This window comes from Melanerpes formicivorus, unplaced genomic scaffold, assembly GCF_026170545.1.
Source record: "Melanerpes formicivorus ecotype bairdi unplaced genomic scaffold, bMelFor1.0.p_v2 SCAF_67, whole genome shotgun sequence".
Lineage (NCBI taxonomy): Eukaryota > Metazoa > Chordata > Aves > Piciformes > Picidae > Melanerpes > Melanerpes formicivorus.
Window position 1 is genome coordinate 592,456 of NW_027142419.1, and position 24,844 is coordinate 617,299.

Consider the following 24,844-nt stretch of genomic DNA (forward strand, 5'->3'; position numbering starts at 1 on the left):
CCTTGAGTCCTGGGTTCTGCTTTGGGCCACTCACTCCAAGAAGGACACCAAGGGCTGGAGAAGGGCAAGGAAGCTGGGGAAGGGTCTGGAGAACAGGGCTGGGGAGGAGCAGCTGAGGGAGCTGGGGTTGTTGAGCCTGGAGAAAAGGAGGCTGAGGGGAGACCTTCTGGCTCTCTACAGCTCACTGAAAAGAGAATTGAGCCAGATGGGGAGGGCAGTCTCTTCTCCCAATGAGTAAGTGACAGGAGAAGAGGAAACAGCCACAAATCGCACCAGGGAAGTTTTAGGTTGGACATGGGAAGAAACTTCTTCACTGAAAGGGTTTTCAAGCCCTGGGCCAGCCTCCCCAGGAAGCTGGAGCTGTTTAAAAGCTTTTAGGTGCGGTGCACCAGCCTCGGTAGAGTAAGAGAATGGTCAGACATAAAATCCCAGCTTCTCAGCATGGTGGGCATTGGAAGGGACCTCTGGCGACCATCCAGTGCAAGCCCCTTGCTAAAGCAGGGTCACCCGGAGCAGCTTGCCCGGGATCACAACATCCCGGCGGGTTCAGAATTTCTCCACAACCTCTCTGGGCAGCCTGCTCCAGGGCTCCAACACCCTCAGAGCGAAGAAGTTTCTGCTTTAGTTCAGGTGAAACCTCCTGGGTTCGCTCGCACTTGATGCTCTTAAAGGCCCTTTTCCAGCTGACACCATTCTGTGTTTCAGCGCTGTATGGATTAACCTGGGGGCGCTTTTGGCCCCCACCCTAATCCCCCTTAGCTCCCTCAGTGCCACACGTGTCGGGGAGCGCCGCGGACACGCGGCGGGGCGGAGGCGTGGCTTGAGCATGGAAGGCGGAGACTACGTGAACAGAGAGGACGCTATGCGAGGCGTGTGGGCGTGCCCTAGCGCAGAAGAGGGCGTGGTCTGTTTACTGCTGTCCTATCCTGGCGGTCGAAGGGCGTGGCCTTGCGGATTGGGGCGTGACCTACCGGCCGCGGGGCGTGTCCTGGTGGCCGCGCTCCCGCAGCCCCGGCGCCGGGGGCGCGGCGAGGCGGATCAAGGCCCGCCCCGTGCCGGCGGCCGCTCAGTGCCCGGGTAGCGGCGGCGGCAGCGGCAGCCGCAGGAGCGTGGAGGTGCGGGTCCAGGTGTCTCGCTTCTTCTCTCGGCGCTCGGCCCGGTGGCTGCCGGCAGCTCAGCGCGCTCCGCAGCGGTCACTCCGCCTGAGCCGCGGCGACCGTTAAACAGCCGCTTCCGGCCGCAGCCCCCCGCTTCCCGCCTGCCCTCACCTCCCCGCAGGGGCTGAGGCGATGAACTCGCTGCTCTTCGGTGAGATGGCCCGCGCCTTCTCCCCTGCTGCCGCCGCCGCCGCCTCCTGCACGCTGGGCCCCGGCGGCGCGGGCGGTCCCGGCAGCCCAGCGGCGGCAGCGGCGGGGGGTCCGCCGGTAACGGCGGCTCTTCGTAACGACCTGGGCTCCAACATCCACCTGCTGAAGGGACTGAACGTGCGGTTCCGCTGCTTCCTGGCCAAGGTCCATGAGCTGGAGCGGCGGAACCGGCTGCTGGAGAAGCAGCTGGCGGCCCAGCAGAGCGAGCGCGACCGCCGCCTCCGGTACAAGACCTTCTCCCGCGACCAGGCCGTGCAGACCGACTCCGGTACCTCCCCGCTGCTGCTGCCGCCGGGCCCCGGCCACGGGCTGGCCGCCGCTCCCCTCGCCTCGCCGCCCCACTACAGCCGCCTGCCCGGTACCATCTGGAGCTACACCCAGGTGCGGCGCACCGGCGGCGGCGGCTTGGAGACGGTGCAGGGGCCCGGGGTCTCCTGGATCCATCCCGACGGCGTCGGAGTCCAGATCGATACCATCACCCCCGAGATCCGAGCCCTTTACAACGTGCTGGCCAAAGTCAAGCGGGAGCGCGATGAGTACAAGAGAAAGTGAGCGGCTGGGGCTGGGGGGGGGAAGCCTTGATCCTGCGGGAGAGGGCGGGGGGTGGGGGGGATGCGGGCCGCCGGCTCCTGCAGTGCGGGCAAATGGGCAAGGCCCTCCTTGGGTCGGAGGAAGCCTTCGGGAGACTCCTGGGGGGAGATGGGGAAAGGCCTCTCCTTACCCCAGGGCTCAGCGAGAGGATGTTATGATGAGACCCTTGGGGGCCAGGCCTCCCCCTACCCCAGGGCTCATTCCTTGGGACGGAGAAAGCGTTGAGGAGACGTGGGGCCAAGGTTCTCTCCTCGGGGTGGAAGAAGCCTTGGGGGGGGGGAGACCCTTTCTTAAGGGGGGGGACCCCTGGGGGGAGAGGCCTTCCACCAAGCCAGGGCTCCTTCCCTGCTGAAGGTGCTGCCAGGATGCTCCCCAAGGCTTTGCCACAGTGCCTCTGTGTGTGTGTGTATGTAGGGAGGGTTGCCCCTCGGCTTGGTAGAATCCTTCCCTGGCAAGCAGGCAAGCAACAGAGAATTGTTAATTTGGCTTTAAAAAATTACAGTAATTACAAAAAGCCTTTTTTTTTTTTTCCTGGAGAAGGGCAAGAATCTGTTATTAATATTGTATTGCATAGTGCCTCCTAAATTTAGCTCGCCTTCATTTTCTGATCTAATCGCTCCAGTAGTCGATTTTGTGTGTGTGTGTGTCTGTGTGTGTGTGCCCCGAGCTCGCCCAAAATTAGCTCAGTGCTGCAATATTTGGGTTGCAAATACTGCAGGGGGGGGGGGGGGGGGGGAAGGTTTGCGCTCTTTAAAAAGCAGCCCTTCCCTCGGAATTAGGCAAAACAAAAGCCCTAACTAACGACAGCCTTTGTGTGAACCCCCGGCGAGCAGGAGCTTTCTCGTCGGGAAGTCCTGGGGGGTGGGTGGGTGGGTGGTTTTTTTTTGCCTCGTTGTACGTGGTGTTCTTCTCCCCCCTTCCCTGCTCGAAGCCTTCTCCTCGGCTTGCTCTGTTCTCCTGCCTAGCGTAGCTGTGGCAGAGATGGAGGCCAGAGGGATGGGGGGAGGGTGAAGGAAACCCCCCCCACCAACCCCAAGCAGAGGCGGTTGGGATTCTGCAGGGAGATTCCTGCATTGTCTGCTGAGCTGCGGGTCCGCTGGGGCTGGGGTGGGCACTCCCGTTGGGAGTTTGGGTATCTTTTTGGTTGCAATATGTGGTTGGGTTCCCCCCCCCCCCTCCCCCTCTTTTTCTTTCCTTGGGGATGTTATTTTTTTGCCTGCAGAAGAAATGTAATCCCATCTCAGGGTGGTGGTGGTGGTTTTTTTTCCTCCCCTTGGTGGAGGCAGCCTGCTCTTCACGGCGCTGTGGCCTCTGAAGCGTAAGCTGAACGTCTTCTGTCCAGGGTAAGAGGACTGCAGTGTGCTCTTAAGCCATCAGGCTTGTCGACCAGACCTCCTCTGGTGAATTAACTCGAGGTTTTTACAGGCAGGCAGATGTGTTGGAGGAGTCGTTTCTGGCCTGTGTGTTAAGTGGAATAGTCTTGAGAGCATCGGTTTCGAGCCTGCGTGGCTCTGCTGCACGGCTGGAGCGCTGGCACAGCGTGGATGGAAAATGAAGTTGGCTGCTTGGTTTCAGTCTGGAGTGGTAGAGGCCAGGGTGGCACAGGATGGTTGTTGTTGTTGTTGCTTTTGTGGTTGGTACCAAGGAGATGGGAGAAGTGGTGCCTCAGAGGAAGCTGCCTTTGGTGAAGGGAGGATGTGCTGGCTGGGGGTTATGTCATCAGAAGTGCAGGGTGCTGCTGCTTTTTTGTGGAGCTTTGATTTCTTTCCTCCTCTTGAGGCACTTGGTGCCGTGGTTTAGTTGATTAGATGGTGCTGGCTGAGAGGTTGGACTCAATCTCGAAGGTCTTTTCCACCCTGGTTAAGTTTGTGTTCTGTAAAAGGAGGCTTGCAGGCCATTTAAGCTCAATCTTCCTGCTGATACATGATTCATTCTGTCTATTCTGCTTGTGCACAGCTGATTTTCACCCCCAAGTCTGTGCTGAAGTGTGGCTGCACTCACATAGAATTGTTTGAGTTGGAAGAGACCTCTAAGATCGAGTCCAGCCATCAACCTAAGGCCACCATGGCCATTAAACCATGTCCTGAAGTGCCATGTCCATACATTAGCCACATACATTCAGGGGAGCAAAGGGGGAACCCATTTTAGGCAGTCACAGCTCCTATTTCCAGCACCCTTCCTGCTCTGGGAACAGGTTTTTCTTGACAAGAAAATGAGTTTTGGTTGGAGAAGACCTCTGAGATAAGTCCAGCCATCAACCTAAGGCCACCATGGCCATTAAACCATGTCCTAAAGTGCCAAGTCCACACATAAACCACATACATTCAGGGGAGAAAAGGGGGACACCTTTTTAGGCAGTCACAGCTCCTATTTCCAGCACCCTTCCTGCTCTGGGAACTGCTTTTTCTCCTTATGCATGACAATAAAATGAGTTTTGGTTGGAGAAGACCTCTGAGATCAAGTCCAGCCATCAACCTAAGGCCACCATGGCCATTAAACCATGTCCTGAAGTGCCATGTCCATACATTAGCCACATACATTCAAGGGTGCAAAGGGGGGACCCCTTTTTAGGCAGTCACAGCTCCTATTTCCAGCACCCTTCCTGCTCTGGGAACTGCTTTTTCTCCTTATGCATGACAATAAAATGAGTTTTGGTTGGAGAAGACCTCTGAGATCAAGTCCAGCCATCAACCTAAGGCCATCAACCTGCACCCCAAAGCCCCACATCAGCCTGTCCCATGGCAGGCTCTGCGCTGCAGTGTGTTTCATGGCTACTTGCAGCGCTCTGAAATGATTGTTCCCCTCTCCAGTGACCTTCAGCCAGCAGCTGGCCACCCCACGTGGAGCTCTTTAGGGGGTGGCTTGGTTTATTTATCATGGGTGGCCTGGAGCACTCTGGATGTGCTGTTGGCAACGTGGTTCTTGCAGTCAGGATGGATTAGTCAGCTCCATTTCGTTCCCATCAGCCTCATGGGGGTGTTGCAGTGTTTGTCAGCAGCTCCCCTCCCTCCCAGCTCAGAAGTGGGACCAGGGATTCCTTGTTTGGTTTTTGCAGGGGAGGGTTTGTGTGCCCTGGCATGTTTGTGCCCAAGTGGTTATAAATACCCACCTTGGGTTTACCTTATCTTGCTGGGAACTCTTTGATGCTGGAGTTGTCTTTAGGGAAATGAGCTCCAAGTGGGGGGGAAAACCCTCATGCCCCTCTCCTGGTGGTGCTGTTAGGACCTGCAGAAAGCTGGATGTGCTCCTGAGCTTCTCTCTCAGGCTTGTGATCTTGCAGAGGTGGGTGTGTGTTTGTACACAGGCTGGTGGTGGTGGTGGGAAGCCCCTTGAAAGGGCACTGCTGCAGGCAGCTCTGTGGTGGAAACACCAGGCTTGCCAGACCACAGAATGTTAGAGGTTGGAAGGGACCTCCAGAGATCACCCAGTCCAAGCCCAAAGCAGCATCACCCAGGGGAGTCTGCACAGAATGTTAGAGGTTGGAAGGGACCTCCAGAGGTCATCCAGACCAAGCCCCCTGCAGCATCACCCAGGGGAGTCTGCACAGAGTGTTAGAGTTTGGAAGGGGCCTCCAGAGGTCATCCAGACCAAGCTCCCTGCAGCATCACCCAGGGGAGTCTGCACAGAGTGTTAGAGGTTGGAAGGGGCCTCCAGAGGTCATCCAGACCAAGCTCCCTGCAGGATCCCCCAGGGGAGTCTGCACAGAATGTTAGAGGTTGGAAGGGACCTCCAGAGGTCATCCAGTCCAAGCCCCCTGCCCAAAGCAGCATCACCCAGGGGAGTCTGCACAGAATTGGAAGGGACCTCCAGAGGTCATCCAGACCAAGCCCCCTGCAGCATCACCCAGGGGAGTCTGCACAGAGTGTTAGAGGTTGGAAGGGGCCTCCAGAGGTCATCCAGACCAAGCCCCCTGCAGGATCCCCCAGGGGAGTCTGCACAGAATGTTAGAGGTTGGAAGGGACCTCCAGAGATCATCCAGACCAAGCCCGCTCCCCAAAGCAGCATCCCCCAGGGTAGTCCACACAGGAATGCACCTAGGTGAGTTTTGAAAGGCTCCAGCAAAGGAGACTCCACAACCTCCCTGGGCAGCCTGCTCCAGGGCTCTGTCACCCTCACTGTCAGGAAGTTTCTCCCCCTGTTGAGGTGAAACCTTTTGTGTTCAAGTTTGTATCCCCTGTTCCTTGTTTTATTACTGTGCCCCACAGAGAAGAGCTTGCCCCTCACCTCTCAACTATTGATAGACATTGATCAGATCCCCTCTCAGCCTTCTCCTCTCCAGACTAACCAGCCCCAGGGCTCTCAGCCTCTCTTCACAGGGAAGATGCTCAAGTCCCCTAATCACCCTCCTGGCTCAGAACATCCCAGAAGGGTGTTTTTCAGTACCCTGTTGTTGTTTCACCCCAAGAAAAGAACCATTTAGCTTACTTCCAGCAAGTCAGAGCAATAAGCCACCAGCTCAGCGTGCAGGAATGCCAGGCAGATAGTGATGCATCACGTTTATTTCCTTTCCAGGGTGACCACTTTGATTAAAGAGGTGGCAGCTCAAGCAAAGATCCTTTGTTTGAAATGCTCAGGCTACCAGGAAAACACCAGGCAGGTGATTATGTTGGGGAGTCACTGGAGTCAGCCTGGGCTTCAAAGCCCTGGGTGATGTGTCTGTGCTTGGCTGGAGACACAGAGCCCTTGTGAAGTGGAATGAACAAATGCAGAGGTGAAGTGATGCCTCTAAATAAAGGCAGCTGGGGCTTCTGCTCTTAACATGAAGAGTGGAAGGGGAGCCAGGATGCTTTTTTTTTCCCCCCCCATCAAATCTCTGCCTGTGCAAAAAGTTTTTGGCCTTCCCAGGGGCTTCATTTTAGGACAATCTCTTCCAACTCCTTTGTTCCACTCCCCCCCCCCCCCCAAATGGTTTCTCTCATGGACATCCCACCACAAGGAGCAGGAGTTCTGAGGTCTAGAAGGTATTAGAGTGCACAAGCAGGACAGCACCCAGGTCGTGTTTGACTCTTCTCTTGGTTTGCAGCTGAATTACAGATGAGAAAAAGGTCCCCCTGAGGAGCCTGGCAGATACTTCAGACCAAAATGGTTGGGGTTTTTTTTCCCCCCTTGCAGTGAAGAAGTTTCTTTTGATACCCAACCTAACCCTCTGGGGAGGGGTCTGGAGCACAGCCCTGGGAGGAGAGGCTGAGGGAGCTGGGGTTGCTTAGCCTGGAGAAGAGGAGGCTCAGGGGAGACCTTCTTGCTCTCTGCAACTCCCTGAAGGGAGGTTGGAGCCAGGTGGGGGTTGGTCTCTTCTCCCAGGCAGGCAGCCAGCACCAGAACAAGAGGACACAGTCTCAAGCTGTGCCAGGGGAGGTTTAGGCTGGATGTTAGGAAGAAATTCTTCATAGAGAGAGAGATTGGCAATTGGGATGTGCTGCCCAGGGAGGTGGTGGAGTTGCCATTACTGGAGGTGTTTAGGAGGAGACTTGATGGGGTGCTTGGTGCCATGGTTTAGTTGATCAGATGGTGCTGGGTGATAGGTTGGACTTGATGATCTTGAAGGTCTCTATTCTAGTCTCTATTCTAGTCTCTATTCTAGTCTCTATTCTAGTCTCTATTCTAGTCTCTATTCTAGTCTCTATTCTAGTCTCTATTCTAGTCTCTATTCTAGTCTCTATTCTAGTCTCTATTCTAGTCTCTATTCTAGTCTCTATTCTAGTCTCTATTCTAGTCTCTATTCTAGTCTCTATTCTAGTCTCTATTCTAGTCTCTATTCTAGTCTCTATTCTAGTCTCTATTCTAGTCTCTATTCTAGTCTCTATTCTAGTCTCTATTCTAGTCTCTATTCTAGTCTCTATTCTAGTCTCTATTCTAGTCTCTATTCTAGTCTCTATTCTAGTCTCTATTCTAGTCTCTATTCTAGTCTCTATTCTAGTCTCTATTCTAGTCTCTATTCTAGTCTCTATTCTAGTCTCTATTCTAGTCTCTATTCTAGTCTCTATTCTAGTCTCTATTCTAGTCTCTATTCTAGTCTCTATTCTAGTCTCTATTCTAGTCTCTATTCTAGTCTCTATTCTAGTCTCTCTTGAGGCCATTTGCCTTTGTCCAATCTCTTGTTCCTTGGGAGAAGAGACCAACCCCCACCTGGCTCCAACCTCCTTTCAGGGAGTTGGAGAGAGCAGTGAGCTCTCCCCTCAGCCTCCTTTTGTCCAGACTAAACACCCCCCCAGGTCCCTCAGCTGCTCCTCCCCAGCCTTATTCTCCAGACCCTTCCCCAGCTGCTTTGCCCTTCTCTGGACCTCCAGCCTCTCAATGCCCATCTTGGAGTGAAGGACCCAGAACCGAACCCAGTGCCCAAGGTATGGCCACACCAGTGCTTGGGGATGTAAACCCAGCACCATGCCCATCACCACATGAGGGCCTGTCCCTGGTAGATGTGCTCTGGGGTCCTTCCTTCAGGCTTTGGGCAGCTGAGCTGAATGAGGCCTCAGCATCTGAAGTGAGAAGCATTGTCCGTGTTGCTCTGGGTGAGTGTGCAGCAGGTACTTGAATTGACCTGCTCATGGCAATGGGAAGACAAAAGGGCTTTTTCCTCCCCTTTTTTATGTTCTCCTCTCAATTAATCAAGTTCCATGGCCAGTTGAGACTGGAGTGCTGATATCCTCCTGCCTTCTGGCCAAGGCAGGAAGGATATAGGCTGAGAGGAGACCTTATTGCTCCCTACAGCTACCTGAAAGGAGGTTGGAGCGAGGCCGGTGCTGGCTGCTTCTCCCAAGTAACTAAGGACAGGACAGGTGGTTGAGGCCCTGTCCCTGGAGGTGTTTAAGCCCAGGCTGGATGAGGCTCTGGCCAGGCTGATCTAGTGTGGGGTGTCCCTGCCCATGGCAGGGGGTTTGGAACTAGATGATCCTTGTGGTCCCTTCCAACCCTGACTGATTCTATGATACTATGACAAGAGAAAATGGCCTCAAGCAGTGCCAGGGGAGATCTGGGTTGGATATCAGGAGCAATTCCTTTCCTGCAAGAGCAGTCAGGCATTGGAACAGGCTGCCCAGGTGGAGCCCACATCCCTGGAGGGGCTCAGGAAACGAGGGGATGTGGCACCTCAGGTCACGGTCCAGCGGGCAGGGAGGTGTTGGGACTTGATCTTAGAGGTCTCTTCCAACCTCGATGGTTCTATGGCATCAGAATGTGTGTGCAGGGAGCGTGTCAGTCAGCCATGCTGAGGACAGCTCACAGCCCTGGTGGTGAGAAATGCCCTCTGCTTTCAGCTGCCAGCTCTCCCCTGAAGCTCTGAGCGCATCGACTGTCACAATACAGCTGCGTGTGGCCAGCTGGAGCTGCTGACTTGGTGAAAACCTTCTGCAGTCACTCCCTGCTCCTTCCCCTCCCTTTTAGCTGCAAGCAGGCTGCTGAGCTTGGCTGTGGAGAGCTTTATTCTCAACACTTTGGACCAGATTTGTCTCTTATGGCTTCAAAACTGGCCTGAATAGGTGCAGGTATCGAGCCTGCCAGATGTTGGGCTTCGCTTTTCTCCTCTCCCCGTTCCCAATAAGAGACTTCAGCGTTGCTAAGAGTTGGGCTGGAGAGAATTGTTGTACCTCAGGATGGTATTTCACTGGGAAGATGAATAAAAGTCCACTTGAACCAAAAAAAAAAAAGAGAGAGAAGAGAGATTACCTTAAATGTGCTGCAGCTGGGGAAGGACAAAGCTCAGCACTGTCGAGGGCGGCGGGTGGCAAAACTCGCTGGGGCCTTGGTGTTTTTTGGGGGCCCCTTTGTGGTTTGTTGTTTGTTTTTTCCCCCACCCCAAGGAGGGGGAACTTAATAAAAAAATGTGCTTAGGAGAAGCCCTGGAGGAATGTCTGAACCCTTGGGGAAGCTGAAATCTCGGTGGTAACAAGATGCAAATGTTCTGCCTAGGTTCAATCAAGCCCCCCGAAGCGGTTTTGTTCGCCCCGGAGAGGAAGCGCTCTGGGCTGCTGTGCCTGCCTCAATTGGTTGCAGAGCTGGCAGCAAAGCACATCAAATATGTTGAGTTCTCCTTTGCTTTTCAAGTTTTCTTGGGGTTTTTGAAGGGGTAGGTAATGTTTCCATGGGGCTCTCTTTCACTGAGGTGCTGTGTTCCTTCCAGCAGCCTCGCGCAGCCTGGTGTTGGAGATGTCTTTTTTTCTGGGGGGGGACACACACACCCCTTCTGAGATGTTGAAGTTTGTGAAATGGGAAACCTGAGGCCTGAGAAGACTCTTTTAACTTGCACTGAGAATGTGTTCTCTGTGAAGAGGTGGCTGCAAGTCATGGTTTCACAGGATGCTTTAGGTTGGAAGGGGCTTTCGTGAATTCGTAGAGTGGTTTGGGTTGGAAGGGACCTTAAAGCTCAGCCAGTTCCAACCCCCCTGCCATGGGCAGGGACACCTCCCACCAGCCCAGGTTGCTTCAAGGCTTCATCCAGCCTGGTCCTGAACACCTCCAGGGAGTGGGCAGCCACAACCTCCCTGGGCAACCTGTGCCAGTGTCTCCCCACCCTCACTCTCCAGAACTTCTTCCTCATCTCAGGTCTCAATCTTCCCTCTTCCAGCTCAAAGCCATTTCGCTCTCATCCTATCACTCCCATCCCTTGTCAAGAGTCCCTCCCCAGCTCTCCTGTAGCCTTCTTCAGATACTGGAAGACTGCTCTAAGGCCTCCCTGAAGCTTTCTCTGCTCCAGGCTGAACAACCCCAGCTCCCAGCCTGTCCCCCTAGGGGAGGTTCTCCAGCCCTCTTTGTGGCTTCCTCTGGATCTGCCTTGGCCACCCCCTAGACGTGGTGCTTGGGAACCTGCTGTGTGGAGCTGTGCAAATGAAGCACTCCCAGAAGAAGGTTTGTTTGGGAGTCATCTTTCTTGAAGTGATGCCATCTTTGTTTCCAAACTGCTGCTGCAGAGGCATTTGTGATCTCACAGCAATATCTGGGGCACTCTAACAATCACATCCTGGGCTGCAGCAAGAGAGGCACAGCCAGCAGGTCAAGGGAGGTGATTCTCCCTCTCTGCTCTGCTCTGGTCAGACCACACCTGGAGTACTGCATCCAGTTCTGGAACCTCTATTCCAGGAAGGATCTGGAGGTGCTGGAATGTGTCCAGAGAAAGGCCATGAGGGTGAGCAGAGGGCTGGAGCTGCTCTGCTATGGAGACAGACTGAGGGAGTTGGGGTTGTGCAGGCTGGAGAGGAGAAGGCTCCTAGAAGACCTCATTGTGGCCTTCGAGGATCTGAAGGGGGCTCCAAGAAAGCTGGGGAGGGACTTCTGAGGGTGTCAGGGAGTGATAGGACTGGGGGAGATGGAGCAAAACTAGGACTGGGTAGATTGAGATTGGATGTTAGGCAGTTGTTCTTCCTCAGGAGGGTGGTGAGAGCCTGGCACAGGTTGCCCAGGGAGGTGGTGGAAGCCTCCTGCCTGGAGGTGTTTGCAGCCAGGCTGGATGTGGCTGTGAGCAACCTGCTGGAGTGTGAGGTGTCCCTGCCCATGGCAGGGGGTTGGAGCTGGCTGAGCCTTGGAGTCCCTTCTACCCCTGACCATTCTGTGATCTCTGGTTTCTTTTTTCTTTCTCCTGTGGTGCAGTTAGAAACTGGATTGTAGTCATGTGGGGAGTAGCTATCATAGTATCAGTCAGGGTTGGAAGGGACCACAAGGATCATCCAGTTCTAACCCCCCTGCCATGGGCAGGGACACCCCACACTAGATCAGGCTGCCCAGAGCCTCATCCAGCCTGGGCTTAAACACCTCCAGGGCTGGGGCCTCAGCCACCTCCCTGGACAACCCATTCCAGGGCTTCACCACTCTCATGAGGAACAACTTCCTCCTCACCTCCAGCCTGAATCTCCCCACCTCCAGCTTCATTCCATTCCCCCTAGTTCTATTACTGCCTGAGATCCTGAGCAGTCCCTCCCCAGCCTTCTTGGAGCCCCCTTCAGATCCTGGAAGGCCACAATGACGTCGCCTGGGAGCCTTCTCTTCTCCAGACTGAACAGCCCCAACTCCCTCAGTCTGTCCTCATAGGAGAGGTGCTCCAGCCCTCTGCTCATGGAAGGAGAGGAGGATGCTTCCCTTTGCTCCTGCTTCCTACCAGTGCTCCTCTGAAACAGTGAAGTGGATGAATCTGTGTGTGCCTCCCTCCAACTGGTTTGTAATGGGAGCAGCCAGGGAGGGTGAAGGAAGATGCTTCAGTCAGGAGTGATCTGAAGGCAGGCTGTCTGTCATGGCTGTGCAAGCCAGCTCCTCATTCTGAACTTTCTCTCTTTAACTCTGAGTTGTGGGCTTTTAATGAAAGCATTTTCAGATGGACCAGATTGGGGTTTTCTTTTTTGCTCTCCATAGAACAGACCAGGTTGGAAGAGACCTTCAAGATCATCGTGTCCAACCCATCAACCAATCCAACACCACCTAAACAACTAACCCATGGCACCAAGCACCCCATCAAGTCTCCTCCTGAACACCTCCAGGGATGGTGACTCCACCATCTCCCCAGGCAGCCCATTCCAATGGGCAATCACTTTCTCTGTGTAGAACTTCTTCCTAACATCCAACCTAAACCTCCCCTGGTGCAACCTGAGACTGTGTCCTCTTGTTCTGGGTCTGGGTGCCTGCCTGGGAGAAGAGACCAACCCCCACCTGGCTACAAGCCCCCTTAAGGTAGTTGTAGAGAGGAATGAGGTCTCCCCTGAGTCTCCTCCTCTCCAGGCTAAGCAACCCCAGCTCCCTCAGCCTCTCCTCCCAGGGCTGTGCTCCAGACCCCTCCCCAGCTTTCTTGCCCTTCTCTGGACACCTTCAAGTCTCTCAATGTCCTTCTTAAACTGAGGAGCCCAGAACTGGACACAGGACTCCAGGTGTGGCCTAAGCAGTGCTGAGTACAGGGCAGAATGACCTCCCTGCTCCTGCTGGCCACACTCTTCCTGATGCAGGCCAGGATGCCCTTGGCCTTCTTGGCTGCCTGGGCACACTGCTGGCTCATGTTCAGCCTACCATCAGCCAGCACCCCCAGGTCCCTCTCTGCCTGGCTGCTCTCAGGCACTCTGCCCCCAGCCTGTAGCACTGCCTGGGGTTGTTGTGGCCAATAGTGCAGCACCTGGCACTTGGATATGTTCAATCTCCTGCCCTTGGCCTCTGCCCAGCCTGGCAAGGTCCCTCTGCAGAGCCTCTCTACCCCCCAGCAGATCAACTCCTGCCCCCAGCTTGGTGTCATCAGCAAATTCACTGCTGATGGACTCAATGCCCTCCTCCAGATCATCAGTGAAGATGTCAAAGAGCACAGGGCCCAGCACTGATCCCTGGGGCACACCACTGGTGCCTGGCTGCCAGCTGGCTGTGGCACCATTCACCACCACTCTCTGGGCTCAGCCTCCAGCCAGTTCCTAACCCAATGCAGTGTGCTCCATTCCAAGCCAGGGGCTGACACTTGGGCAGGAGTTTGCTGTGGGGGACACTAACAAAGGCCTTGCTGAGGTCCATCCAATCATCTCCTTGTGCTGTGGTGAAGAGTTTCAGAGAAACTTGGGCGCAGGATCTGTGCTGTGTCCTTCAAAGCACAGCTTCCCCTGTTGCAAGAGAACCACAGGGCTTTCTCTGTGTGTAGTTTCATCTTACCTTTTGAGCCCTCCTGTGACTCATGGTGGGAAGCTTTGACCTTTCTCAGAGGCAAGCAAAACAGGCTTGGAGTAAACAGTGTGGAGTAAGATCTGGGGGCAAACCCCCTGCTCCTAACCAGCTCTGATCTTCCCCCCCTCCCCACATCACCTCTGGAGAAAGACCCTTGCAATTTAGGGCTGAGGTGAAAACAAACAGAGCAGCAGAGTTTATTTCTGGCTCTGCATCATCTGTAATCACAGGCTTGGGGTGCAGTAATGCTGCTTGGGTGCTGGGCTTGGAGCTAAAGAAAGCCCTGAACCCACACAGAGCTCCACAGCTGCTTTCTTGTGGTGAAGGTTTCGTGGTGATGCTCTGCCAAGGTCTTAGGTTGGCTTCCTGAGTGTTCTTTGCTGTGACTAAGTTTGTTTCTGTTTCCCTCACCTCCCAGTTTGCTAGAACTCTTTACAGGATGCTCTTCTTTCTGGGTGAAGTCTTCATCTACATGGTTAAGGCCAACCTCTTCCTCTCTTGGACAAAGAAAAAGGTGTTGTTTTTTTTTTCCCCAGCTTGGGTTTGTAGAAGTTCAAAAACTCCACAGTGTTTGTCTCCAGGTTTGAGTCTAACTGAAGCTGGAGAAGAGAAGACTCCAGGAGGGCCTCAGAGCTGCCTTCCAGTAGTTGAAAGGATCCTACAGGAAGGCTGCAGAGGGGATTTTTCCTGAGGGTGTCTGGAGACAGGCCAAGGGGGAAGGGTTTGAAGCTGAGGCAGAGCAGGGTTAGAGTGGAGCTTTCCTGAGAGTGGTCAGGGAGGGAACAGCCTGCCCAGGGAGCCTGAAGGTGGGCTGGGACCTGGATCATTTCCTGTCTGCTGTGGGACTGGGGAGTTCTGGGGAGCTGAACTGGGCTCCTGTGTGTCCTCCCAGTATGCAGCACCAAGCTGCTTCTGGAGAAGCAGCTGAGCAGCTTCAGCTGAGAAGATAACCTTCTGGCTCTCCACAGCTACCTGAAAGGGGGTTGGAGGCAGTGGGGGGGTTGGTCTCTTCCCCCTAGTAACAAGTGGTAGAACAAGAGGAAATGGCCTCAGGTTGCACCAGGGAAGGTTTAGGTTGGACATGAGGAAGGATTTCTTTGCTGCAAGAGTGGTCAGGCACTGGAACAGGCTGCCCAGGGAGGTGGTGGAGTCCCCATCCCTGGAGGTGTTCAAGCAATGTGTGGCCATGGCACTTGGGGCCAGGGTTTGCTGGCCATGGTGGGGCTGGGCTGATGGTTGGACTGGCTGATCTTAGGGGTCTTTTTCAACCCAAACAATTCTCTGCCTCTCTAATTTTCCTGAGGGTGTCTGGAGACAGGCCAAGGGGGAAGGGTTTGAAGCTGAGGCAGAGCAGGGTTAGAGTGGAGCTTTCCTGAGAGTGGTCAGGGAGGGAACAGCCTGCCCAGGGAGCCTGAAGGTGGAGTGGGACCTGGATCATTTCCTGTCTGCTGTGGGACTGGGGAGTTTTGGGGAGCTGAACTGGGCTCCTGTGTGTCCTCCCAGTATGCAGCACCAGGTTGCTTCTGGAGAAGCAGCTGAGCAGCTTCAGCTGAGAAGATAACCTTCTGGCTCTCCACAACTACCTGAAAGGGGGTTGGAGGCAGTGGGGGGGTTGGTCTCTTCCCCCTAGTAACAAGTGGTAGAACAAGAGGAAATGGCCTCAGGTTGCACCAGGGAAGGTTTAGGTTGGACATGAGGAAGAATTTCTTTGCTGCAAGAGTGGTCAGGCACTGGAACAGCCTGCCCAGGGAGGTGGTGGAGTCCCCATCCCTGGAGGTGTTCAAGCAATGTGTGGCCATGGCACTTGGGGCCAGGGTTTGCTGGCCATGGTGGGGCTGGGCTGATGGTTGGACTGGCTGATCTTAGGGGTCTTTTCCAACCCAAACAATTCTCTGCCTCTCTAATTTGGTGGCCTTTTGCAGCCCTGTCTGAGAAGGTGGCAGCTGGGAGGCAGGTGCTGCAGCCATCCCTGCGTGAACAAGGTGCTTGGTTTCAGCAGCTGTTTAAACCCCAGCTGCCCAGCCCTGCAAAAAACCCTCTGAGTGGGTGAGAACCTTCCTGTTCTGTCGTCTCTGCTGTGAGTGGTGTCCATCCATGTACCAAATTGCCACCAGCTCTGCCTCTGGATCTCCCTCAATAGCGAGGGCATGAGGAGAGCTGGGAGAGAATGGTGCTCTGTGCCCATTAATGATGTGTCCTGCTTGTTGAGGACACAGAACATGGGCTGGCTGCATTGTTCCTGTGTGAAAGTGAATCACAGCTGATGCATTGCTTCAGCCTTTTTGTTCAAGCCTTTCCACCCTCACTCAGCTCCATGTGACTTGGGGCTTGCTGGACTCGATTTGGAAGCCTTCTGCTGGGCTCAGTGTCTCCTGCTTCACCCCAAAAGGTTGTTAATTTGAATCCCCTTCCAAGCAGAGGGTTTGGGGGGGGGCTCAACCTAATCAGGTCTGCTTGCTGTGGCTTGGCTTCAAGTGTAAGCCCAGTGCTGCATTTTGGGAGCTTGTTCCTACTGGAGAGATGTTCACTTGTTCCTTTTTTGGCTTCCCCCCTCCCCCATCCCCCCTTCTGTTTGGGAAGCAGCATTGTGTATTGCTTTGGAGAAGGGATTTTAGCTGGGTGTGAGGGAATGCATCAAATGGTGGAGGCAGTGGAACATAGAATCAATCACAGAATTGGCAGGGTTGGAAGGGAGCTCAAGGATTCAGTTCCAAACCCCCTGCCATGGGCAGGGACACCTCACACCAGATCAGGCTGCTCAGAGTCACATCCAGCCAGGCTGAAAAAGAATCATAGAACTGTCAGGGTTGGAAGGGAGCTCAAGGCTCAGCCAGCTCCAACCCCCCTGCCATGGGCAGGGACACCTCACACCGCAGCAGGTTGCTCACAGCCACATCCAGCCTGGCTGCAAACACCTCCAGGCAGGAGGCTTCCACCACCTCCCTGGGCAGCCTGTGCCAGGCTCTCACCACCCTCCTGGGGAAGAACAACTTCCTCACATCCAATCTGAATCTCCCCATTTCTCCCAGTGAAGGCAGGCTGAGGGAGCTGGGGCCCTGAGCTTGAAGCAGGGGAGCCTGAGGGGTGACCTCCTTCCTGGTGACAAAGATGTGCAGGGCAGTGTGGGGAGGCTGGAGCCAGGCTCTGCTCAGGGATGTCCAGTGATAGGACAAGGGGCAGTGGGTGCAAGCTGGGGCAGTGTGTGCAAGCTGGAGCAGAGGAGGTGCCACAGGAGCATAAGGAGAAACAGTTTCCCTGCAAGGGTGCTCAGGAGCCCTGGAGCAGGCTGCTCAGAGAGGCTGTGGCTGCTCCCTCCTTGGAGGTGCTCCAAGCCAGGTTGGATGTGGCCTTGAGCATCCTGATCTAGTGGGAGATGTCCCTGCCCATGGAACTGGGTGATCCCTGGGGTGCCTTCCAACCTGAACCTTCAGTGGAGACATTGAAAACCCACCTGGATGTGTTCCTGTGTGACCTACTCCAGGGGATCCTGCCCATGGCAGGGGGGTTGGAACTGGATGATCCCTGAGGTGCCTTCCAACCTAAACCTTCAGTGGAGACATTCAAAACCCACCTGGATGTGTTCCTGTGTGACCTACTCCAGGTGATCCTGCCCATGGCAGGGGGGTTGGACTGAATGATTTCTGGACATCCCTTCCACCTCCTACCAGTCTGTGACTCTCTGCTTGCATTGCAGCTGTCAGTAGTGGGGCTCCCAAGTTTCATCCTCAGTCTGCCCCTAATTTCAGGGGGGTTCCTTCTGAGTTTGCACTGGAGCACAACCCAAAGCAAAACTTAATGCCACATCACTTCACTAAGCTCTCAGTGCTGTGAACAAGCCAAATGTTTTGGTTTCCCCATCCTCAATGGTTTCACAAACCTGCCCAGTGGTTACCAAGCCTTGGTGAAGGGCTAAAGCTGAGATCAAGCTGTGTGTTGTATCAATAACAGGAGTGCCACCACAGGGCAAGCCCAGTTTTGTTTGCTTTGGGGAGAGTTTTGTATATGTAAGCAGAGATCAGGGGTTGAAAGCTATGGCAGCTCTCAGCCCTTGGGCTGGAAAGAGGAGGAATCAATTTAATCCTCTTTGTGAGGGCAAGGAAGCTTCTCAATTTGCAGTGCCTCATTAACATGGGGCACAGAGGTGTTGAAGGGAGTGAGGTGGGGAGATTCAGGCTAGATGTGAGGAGGAGGTTCTTCACCATGAGAGTGGTGAGACCCTGCAATGGGTTGTCCAGGGAGGTGGTCGAGGCCCCGTCCCTGGGGGTGTTTAAGAGCAGGCTGGATGAGGCTCTGGGCAGCCTGATCTAGTGTGGGGTGTCCCTGCCCATGGCAGGGGGGTTGGAACTAGATGATCCTTGTGGTCCCTTCCAACCCTGAATGAAACTATGAAACTATAAGGATGGATAGACCTCAAGGCTCAGCCAGCTCCAACCCCCCTGCTATGGGCAGGGACACCTCACACCACAGCAGGTTGCTCACAGCCACATCCAGCCTGGCTGCAAACACCTCCAGGCAGGAGGCTTCCACCACCTCCCTGGGCAACCTGTGCCAGGCTCTCACCACCCTCCTGGGGAAGAACAACTTCTTCCTCACATCCTATCTCAATCTCCCCACTTCCAGTTTTGCTCCATCCCTGGGGGTGCTCAAGAGGGGATTGGATGTGGCACTGGGTGCCATGGTCTAGTCATGAGGGCTGTGGTGACAGGTTGGACTCCATGATCTTTGAGGTCTCATGATAGCTGCTCCCCAGGGCAGTTAAGATTTGTGAATCAGTTTGAAATGCTGAAGCAAGAGGGGCTGTGAAAATACAGAGTGTTTTTATTCCTCCCCAGAATACAGGGCTTGCCAGGGGAAGCACTCAGAAACATGTTGCAGTTGTGGCTAAGATTTACTTAAGCCTTCATCTTGGGCTAGGTGCTCTGCAGGTTCACTTGGAGATTTTGTTGGTATTTTTCTTATGAGGACAGAATTAACCAGGTTGGAAGAGACCTTGGAGATCATCCAGTCCAACCTTATCATCCAACACTATCAACTAAACCATGGCATACAGAAAATTAGGTCTCTTCCAGCCTTGGTGATGCTGTGTGATTCCCCCCCAGTCCTATCCCTCCCTGACACCCTCAAAAGTCCCTCCCCAGCTTTCTTGCAGCCCCCTCCAGATCCTGGAAGGCCACAAGAAGGTCTGTCTTCTATCACTTGTTCCCAGGGAGGAGAGCCTGACCCCCACCTGGATCCAAGCTCTTTTCAGGGAGCTGCAGAGAGCAATGAGCTCTCCCCTCAGCCTCCTTTTCCCCAGCTCCCTCAGCTGCTCCTCCCCAGCCCTGTTCTGCAGACCCTTCCCCACCTTTGTTGCTCTTTGACTGTTTGGTTGATTTCTTTTTTTCCCCCCTCTGCTTTATTTCCTTTTAAAGGAAGCAAAAATCGAGCAGGAAGCCCTTTAGAACTCCTTAATGCCCTGGAAAATGCTTTGCCACTAATCTGTATTCTTAAGCAGAGCCTGGGACTGCTGGCTGTCAGTGGGAGAGCAGCTTCTCCTTGTTGAAAGGGACAAAGTGACCCTGGGAATGCAGTCCCACTTGCAGAGATGCTGTACAGGGATTTTAGCCTTTCAGGCAAGGCTCTGGGATGCAGGTAAGCTCCTTTGGTGCTAACTTTCCCTGAAGGACAGCAAGCTGCTGGTGGCAGGGTGTGATGAGTCTGCAAATGAAGCTGTTTTCCTTCAGAGCCTTCCCTTCCCCTCTTGGGCAGCAGATCCTTCTGTCCATTTGTATGCAGCACAGTCAGGCTCTCCTCTGCAAGGAGCTTGCTGTCTGCTCTGCCTCTTGTTTCACAGGATCAGGGGATTGTTTGGGATGGAAAAGACCTCTCAGCTCAAGTCCAACCCTCAGCCCAACCCCACCATGGCCTCTGAACTGTGTCCCAAAGTGCCATGGCCACACATTGCTTGGGCACCTGCAGGGATGGGGACTCCACCACCTCCCTGGGCAGCCTGTTCACTCTTGCAGTGAAGGCATTTTTCTTAATCACCAACCTAAACCTCTCCTGGCTCAACTTCAGGCTATTGCCTCTGATCCCATCACCTACTAATAGGGAGAAGAGCCCAACTCCCACCTGGCTCCAGCCTGCTCTCAGGGAGCTGTAGAGAGCAATGAGCTCTCCCCTCAGCCTCCTCTTCTCCAGGGTCAACACCCCCAGGTCCCTCAGCTGCTCTTCCCCAGCCCTGTTCTCCAGACCCTTCCCCACATTTGTTGCCCTTTCTGGAGGCCATTTCCTCTCATCCTATCATCTACTAACAGGGAGAAGACCCCAACTCCCACCTGGCTCCAGCCTGCTCTCAGGGAGCTGTAGAGAGCAATGAGCTCTCCCCTCAGCCTCCTTTTCTCCAGGCTCAACACCCCCGGGTCCCTGAGCTGCTCCTGCCCAGCCCTGTTCTCCAGGCCTTTTCCCACCTTTGTTGACCATTCTGGACCTGCTCCTTGAAGGTCTTTTCCAACCTGGTCTCTCCTCTCCCATTCTCTTCTCTCCTCTCCTCTCCCATTCTCTTCTCTCCTCTCCTCTCCCATTCTCTTCTCTCCTCTCCTCTCCCATTCTCTTCTCTCCTCTCCTCTCCCATTCTCTTCTCTCCTCTCCTCTCCCATTCTCTTCTCTCCTCTCCTCTCCCATTCTCTTCTCTCCTCTCCTCTCCCATTCTCTTCTCTCCTCTCCTCTCCCATTCTCTTCTCTCCTCTCCTCTCCTCTCCCATTCTCTTCTCTCCTCTCCTCTCCTCTCCTCTCCCATTCTCTTCTCTCCTCTCCTCTCCCATTCTCTTCTCTCCTCTCCTCTCCTCTCCCATTCTCTTCTCTCCTCTCCTCTCCTCTCCCATTCTCTTCTCTCCTCTCCTCTCCTCTCCTCTCCCATTCTCTTCTCTCCTCTCCTCTCCTCTCCTCTCCCATTCTCTTCTCTCCTCTCCTCTCCTCTCCTCTCCCATTCTCTTCTCTCCTCTCCTCTCCTCTCCTCTCCCATTCTCTTCTCTCCTCTCCTCTCCTCTCCTCTCCCATTCTCTTCTCTCCTCTCCTCTCCTCTCCTCTCCCATTCTCTTCTCTCCTCTCCTCTCCTCTCCTCTCCCATTCTCTTCTCTCCTCTCCTCTCCTCTCCTCTCCCATTCTCTTCTCTCCTCTCCTCTCCTCTCCTCTCCCATTCTCTTCTCTCCTCTCCTCTCCTCTCCCATTCTCTCCTCTCCTCTCCTCTCCTCTCCCATTCTCTCCTCTCCCATTCTCTCCTCTCCCATTCTCTCCTCTCCCATTCTCTCCTCTCCCATTCTCTCCTCTCCCATTCTCTCCTCTCCTCTCCTCTCCTCTCCTCTCCTCTCCTCTCCTCTCCCATTCTCTTCTCTCCTCTCCTCTCCTCTCCTCTCCTCTCCTCTCCCATTCTCTTCTCTCCTCTCCTCTCCCATCCCACCTTGGTTTGCTCTCCAGTGTGATCCTGGGGACTTCATGGCTGGTGGGGAGCTCACCCAGTCCCTCTTTGTTGTTTGCCTGTGAGTATAGACACCAAACAATTCAACTCTTGGTGATTTCTCCTCCACCACCACCACCACCTCTGCTGGTGTGAGTCTGAAGTCCTCACCTGCCTTTGTGCAAGTGCTTGAGAGTGCCTAATCTTAACTTTTCCATCCTCCCTGGCTGTCATCTTCATTAATTCTCTTCCCTCTCAATAGCACAGCAGAGTGGGTTGGTGGTAATGCTGTCAAGGCTACTCACCCCATAATTAAGGCAGGAATACTCCCCTATTAATCTGCCCATTGTACTAGAGGGTGATTAAAGCAGCTTAAACAGAGGGAGCATTCTTCTGCTCCCTTGAAGGAGCACTGCTGGCTTTCCTGCAGTGTCACAGAAGCCTTTGAAGAGCAGCTTTATTTCTTGCCTTGTGTTGTTAATACCTGTGTTCCTGGGCTCCTGAAAGCTGCCCTTAGATATATTTAGCTCCACAAAGGTAATAAAACCCTTTGCACTTGGAGATAAGATGAGTGGCTACACAGGAGCACCGTGGGGAGACTGGGCTGCGTGCTAGGGGTGTGTGTCCCCCCTGACTTTTTGACTCCTGGGAGGAGATAAGCATTATCTCATTGAATAAATAAACTCCTCCATCCCTCAAGGGTCAGGAAAAGTGCTTGGTGTGGAGGCAGAGATTAAGGTGACTTTGAGCTCTCTGTTCTGAGGCTGTGGAGGGAAAGGGAGAGCAGGTGGAGATTCATAGATCCATGGAATGGTTGAGGTTGGAAGAGGACCTCAGAGGTCAGCCAGTTCCAGCCCCCCTGCCATGGGCAGGGACACTTCCCACTAGCCCAGGGGGCTCAAGGCCTTATCCAGCCTGGCCTTGAGCACCTCCAGGGAAGGGACATTCACAGCCTCTCTGCGCAACCCGTTCCAGGGTCTCCCCACACTCAGTTCCTGATCTCCAGTGTAAATCCACCCAAAGAGTGGCTGTCCATGGGTCCATGTCCCAGGGGAGGCCAGGGACAAGCAGAGTCCCTCAGGGATAAGTCCTGGGCCCAGGCTTGTTCAACATCCCTGTGGGTGCCATGGACAGTGGCACTGAGTGCAGCCTCAGCAGGGTTGCTGCTGACACCAAGCTGTGTGGTGCAGCAGACAGCTGGAGGGAAGGGATCCATCCAGAGGGAGCTGGACAGGCTGCAGAGGTGGGCACAAGCCAACCTCAGGAGGTTCAACAAGACCAGGGGCAGGGTCCTGCAGCTGGCTGGAGGCAATCCCAGGCACAAATGCAGGCTGGGCAGGGACTGGCTGGAAAGCAGCCCTGAGGAGAGAGCCTTGGGGGTGCTGGGGGAGGAGAAGCTCAGCAGGAGCTCTCAGTGTGCACTTGCAGCCCAGAAAGCCAAGCAGAGCCTGGGCTGCAGCAGGAGAAGTGTGGCCAGCAGGGCAAGGGAGGTGATTCTCCCCCTCTGCTCAGCTCTGGGGAGACCCCACCTGGAGTCCTGCCTCCAGTTCTGGAGCCCCTATGGCAAGAGGGATCTGGAGGTGCTGGAAGGTGTCCAGAGCAGGGCCAGGAGGAGGAGCAGAGGGCTGGAGCTGCTCTGCTGTGAGCACAGACTGAAGGAGTTGGGGCTGTTCAGTCTGGAGAAGAGAAAGCTCCCAGGTGACCTCATTGTGGCCATCCAGGATCTGAAGGGGGCTCCAAGAAGGCTGGGGAGGGACTGCTCAGGATGTCAGGCAGTGATAGGACTAGGGGGAATGGAATGAAGCTGGAGGTGAGGAGGAAGTTCTTCCCCATGAGAGTGGTGAAGCCCTGGAATGGGTTGTCCGGGGAGGTGGTTGAGGCCCCAGCCCTGGAGGTGTTTAAGGCCAGGCTGGATGAGGCTGTGGCCAGGCTGATCTAGTGTGGGGTGTCCCTGCCCATGGCAGGGGGGTTGGAACTGGCTGATGCTTGTGGTCCCTTCCAACCCTGACTGATTCTATGATACTATGATCTCCCCTCCTCCAGCCTCAATCTATTCCCTCCCATCCTACAAGCCCTTGCCAAAAGTCCCTGCCTGGCTTTATTGTAAGCCCTCTTCAGGTGCTGGAAGGCTGCTCCAGGGTAAAGCTGGAGAGCTGGAAGTGCTTTAGCTGCAGCTTGCCATGGTTGTTGGTCATTTCAGGCTGAAGAGCTGCAGAATGGGGAGAAGAGGTGCTAATAAATTCCAGCAGGATCTCTGCTGCCTTTCCACAGCAGAGTAACCCTGATCTATTATCACCCAGTGTTATCAGAGCCCTTCACAATGAGTTGGAGGTGATCACAATGAGTTGGAGGTGATAACAGCAGGGTGGTTGCAACCTGGCTAGCAGGGCAGGGGCTATTTATAGAAAGCATTCACTCCTAATATCAGGAAACCAAATGAAAAGCCTTGATGAGAGAGGATGTTAAAGCAGCAGTGTCTTGGACTTAGCACAGGTTCCGTTCTAGCAGCCAAGCTTAGCAAGCTGTGCATTTAGTGACTCAGCTCAGGCTTTCTCCACAGAACTGGAGCAGTTTTTTTGCCCTGAAATGGATGGTTTGCCCTGAATGCTGACATGAAAGAAGATGGGGGAGTATCTGTTGGCAAGGAGGTGGGGTTCCTGTGTTAGTAGATGGCAGTGGTGCTGGCTGAGCCTTCTGGGCTGTGCCACTGATGTATTTCTGTCTTCTTTTAAGGTCAGCAGCTGGCTCAAAGGGTGACACAAGCTCTCTAGGCTGATGCAGTCCTGAGAGCAGCCCTTCAGAAAGGCTGTCAGGGAATCACAGACCTGCTGTGGTTGGAAAAGCCCTCCGAGATCACCCAGTCCAACCTGGAGGTGTTCGAGAGGGGACTGGATGTGGCACTTGGAGCCATGGTTTAGTTAGTCAGGAGGTGTTGGGTGAGAGGTTGGACTTGCTGAGCTCTGAGGCCTTTCCCAACCTTATTGATGCTATGATTCCTGGTGTGACTGAACAGCTTCCACCCCTGAGCAGCCACTGACCTCACTGATTTCTCTGACAGCCCTTTAAAACAAACTACACTTTATGCCCAAGGTCATCCAGGGACCTTGGATGTGGCACCTGGAGCCATGGTTTAGTTAGTCAGGAGGTGTTGGGTGAGAGGTTGGACTTGCTGAGCTCTGAGGTCTTTCCCAACCTGGCTGGTCCTATGAAGCTAACACCACCATGGTCACCAAACCATGTCCCCAGGTGCCATGGCCACACATTGCTTGAACACCTCCAGGGATGGGGACTCCACCACCTCCCTGGCAGCCTGTCCTAATGCCTGGCCACGCTTGCAGGACAGAAATTGTTCCTGATATCCAACCTGAACACCCCCCAGGTACAACTTGAGGCCATTTCCTTCTGTTCCTTGGGAGAAGAGACCAACCCCCTCCTCACCTCCCCCTCCCTTCAGGCAGCTGTAGAGATCCAAAGTCTCCCCTCAGCCTCCTTTTCTCCAGACTAAACCCCCTCAGTTCCCTCAGCTGCTCCTCCCCAGCCCTGTTCTCCAGACCCTTCCCCAGCTTGGTTGCCCTTTCTGGACCTGTTCCAGCCCCTCAGTGTCCTTCTTGGAGTGAGGGGCAGCTGGAGTGGGATTACTTTGTTCAGCTGGTAACAGTGAAAACCATGCAGGCAGCCTTGGTTTGCTCTCCAGTGTGATCCTGGGGACTTCATGGCTGGTGGGGAGCTCACCCAGTCCTTCATCAGCATCCTTGCTCTTCTCTGGCCCTCCCAGCTGAAGTGGGATTGTTTTTTCCAGCTGATAACTGTGGAAATGGGGCAGACATCCTTGCTCTGC

General features: G+C 54.4%; 1 protein-coding gene across 1 annotated transcript in view; it reads left to right on the top strand.

Moving 5' to 3' along the window:
- The first annotated feature begins 1,110 nt into the window (after window positions 1-1,110).
- IFFO2 (intermediate filament family orphan 2) overlaps window positions 1,111-24,844 on the top strand; it is an 85,073-nt gene continuing 61,339 nt past the window's right edge. The window contains exon 1 of the mRNA XM_068162727.1: window positions 1,111-1,915. Within this exon, the coding sequence (XP_068018828.1) occupies window positions 1,290-1,915 (626 nt within the window). The 5' untranslated portion in view covers window positions 1,111-1,289. The remainder of the gene's footprint in view (window positions 1,916-24,844) is intronic.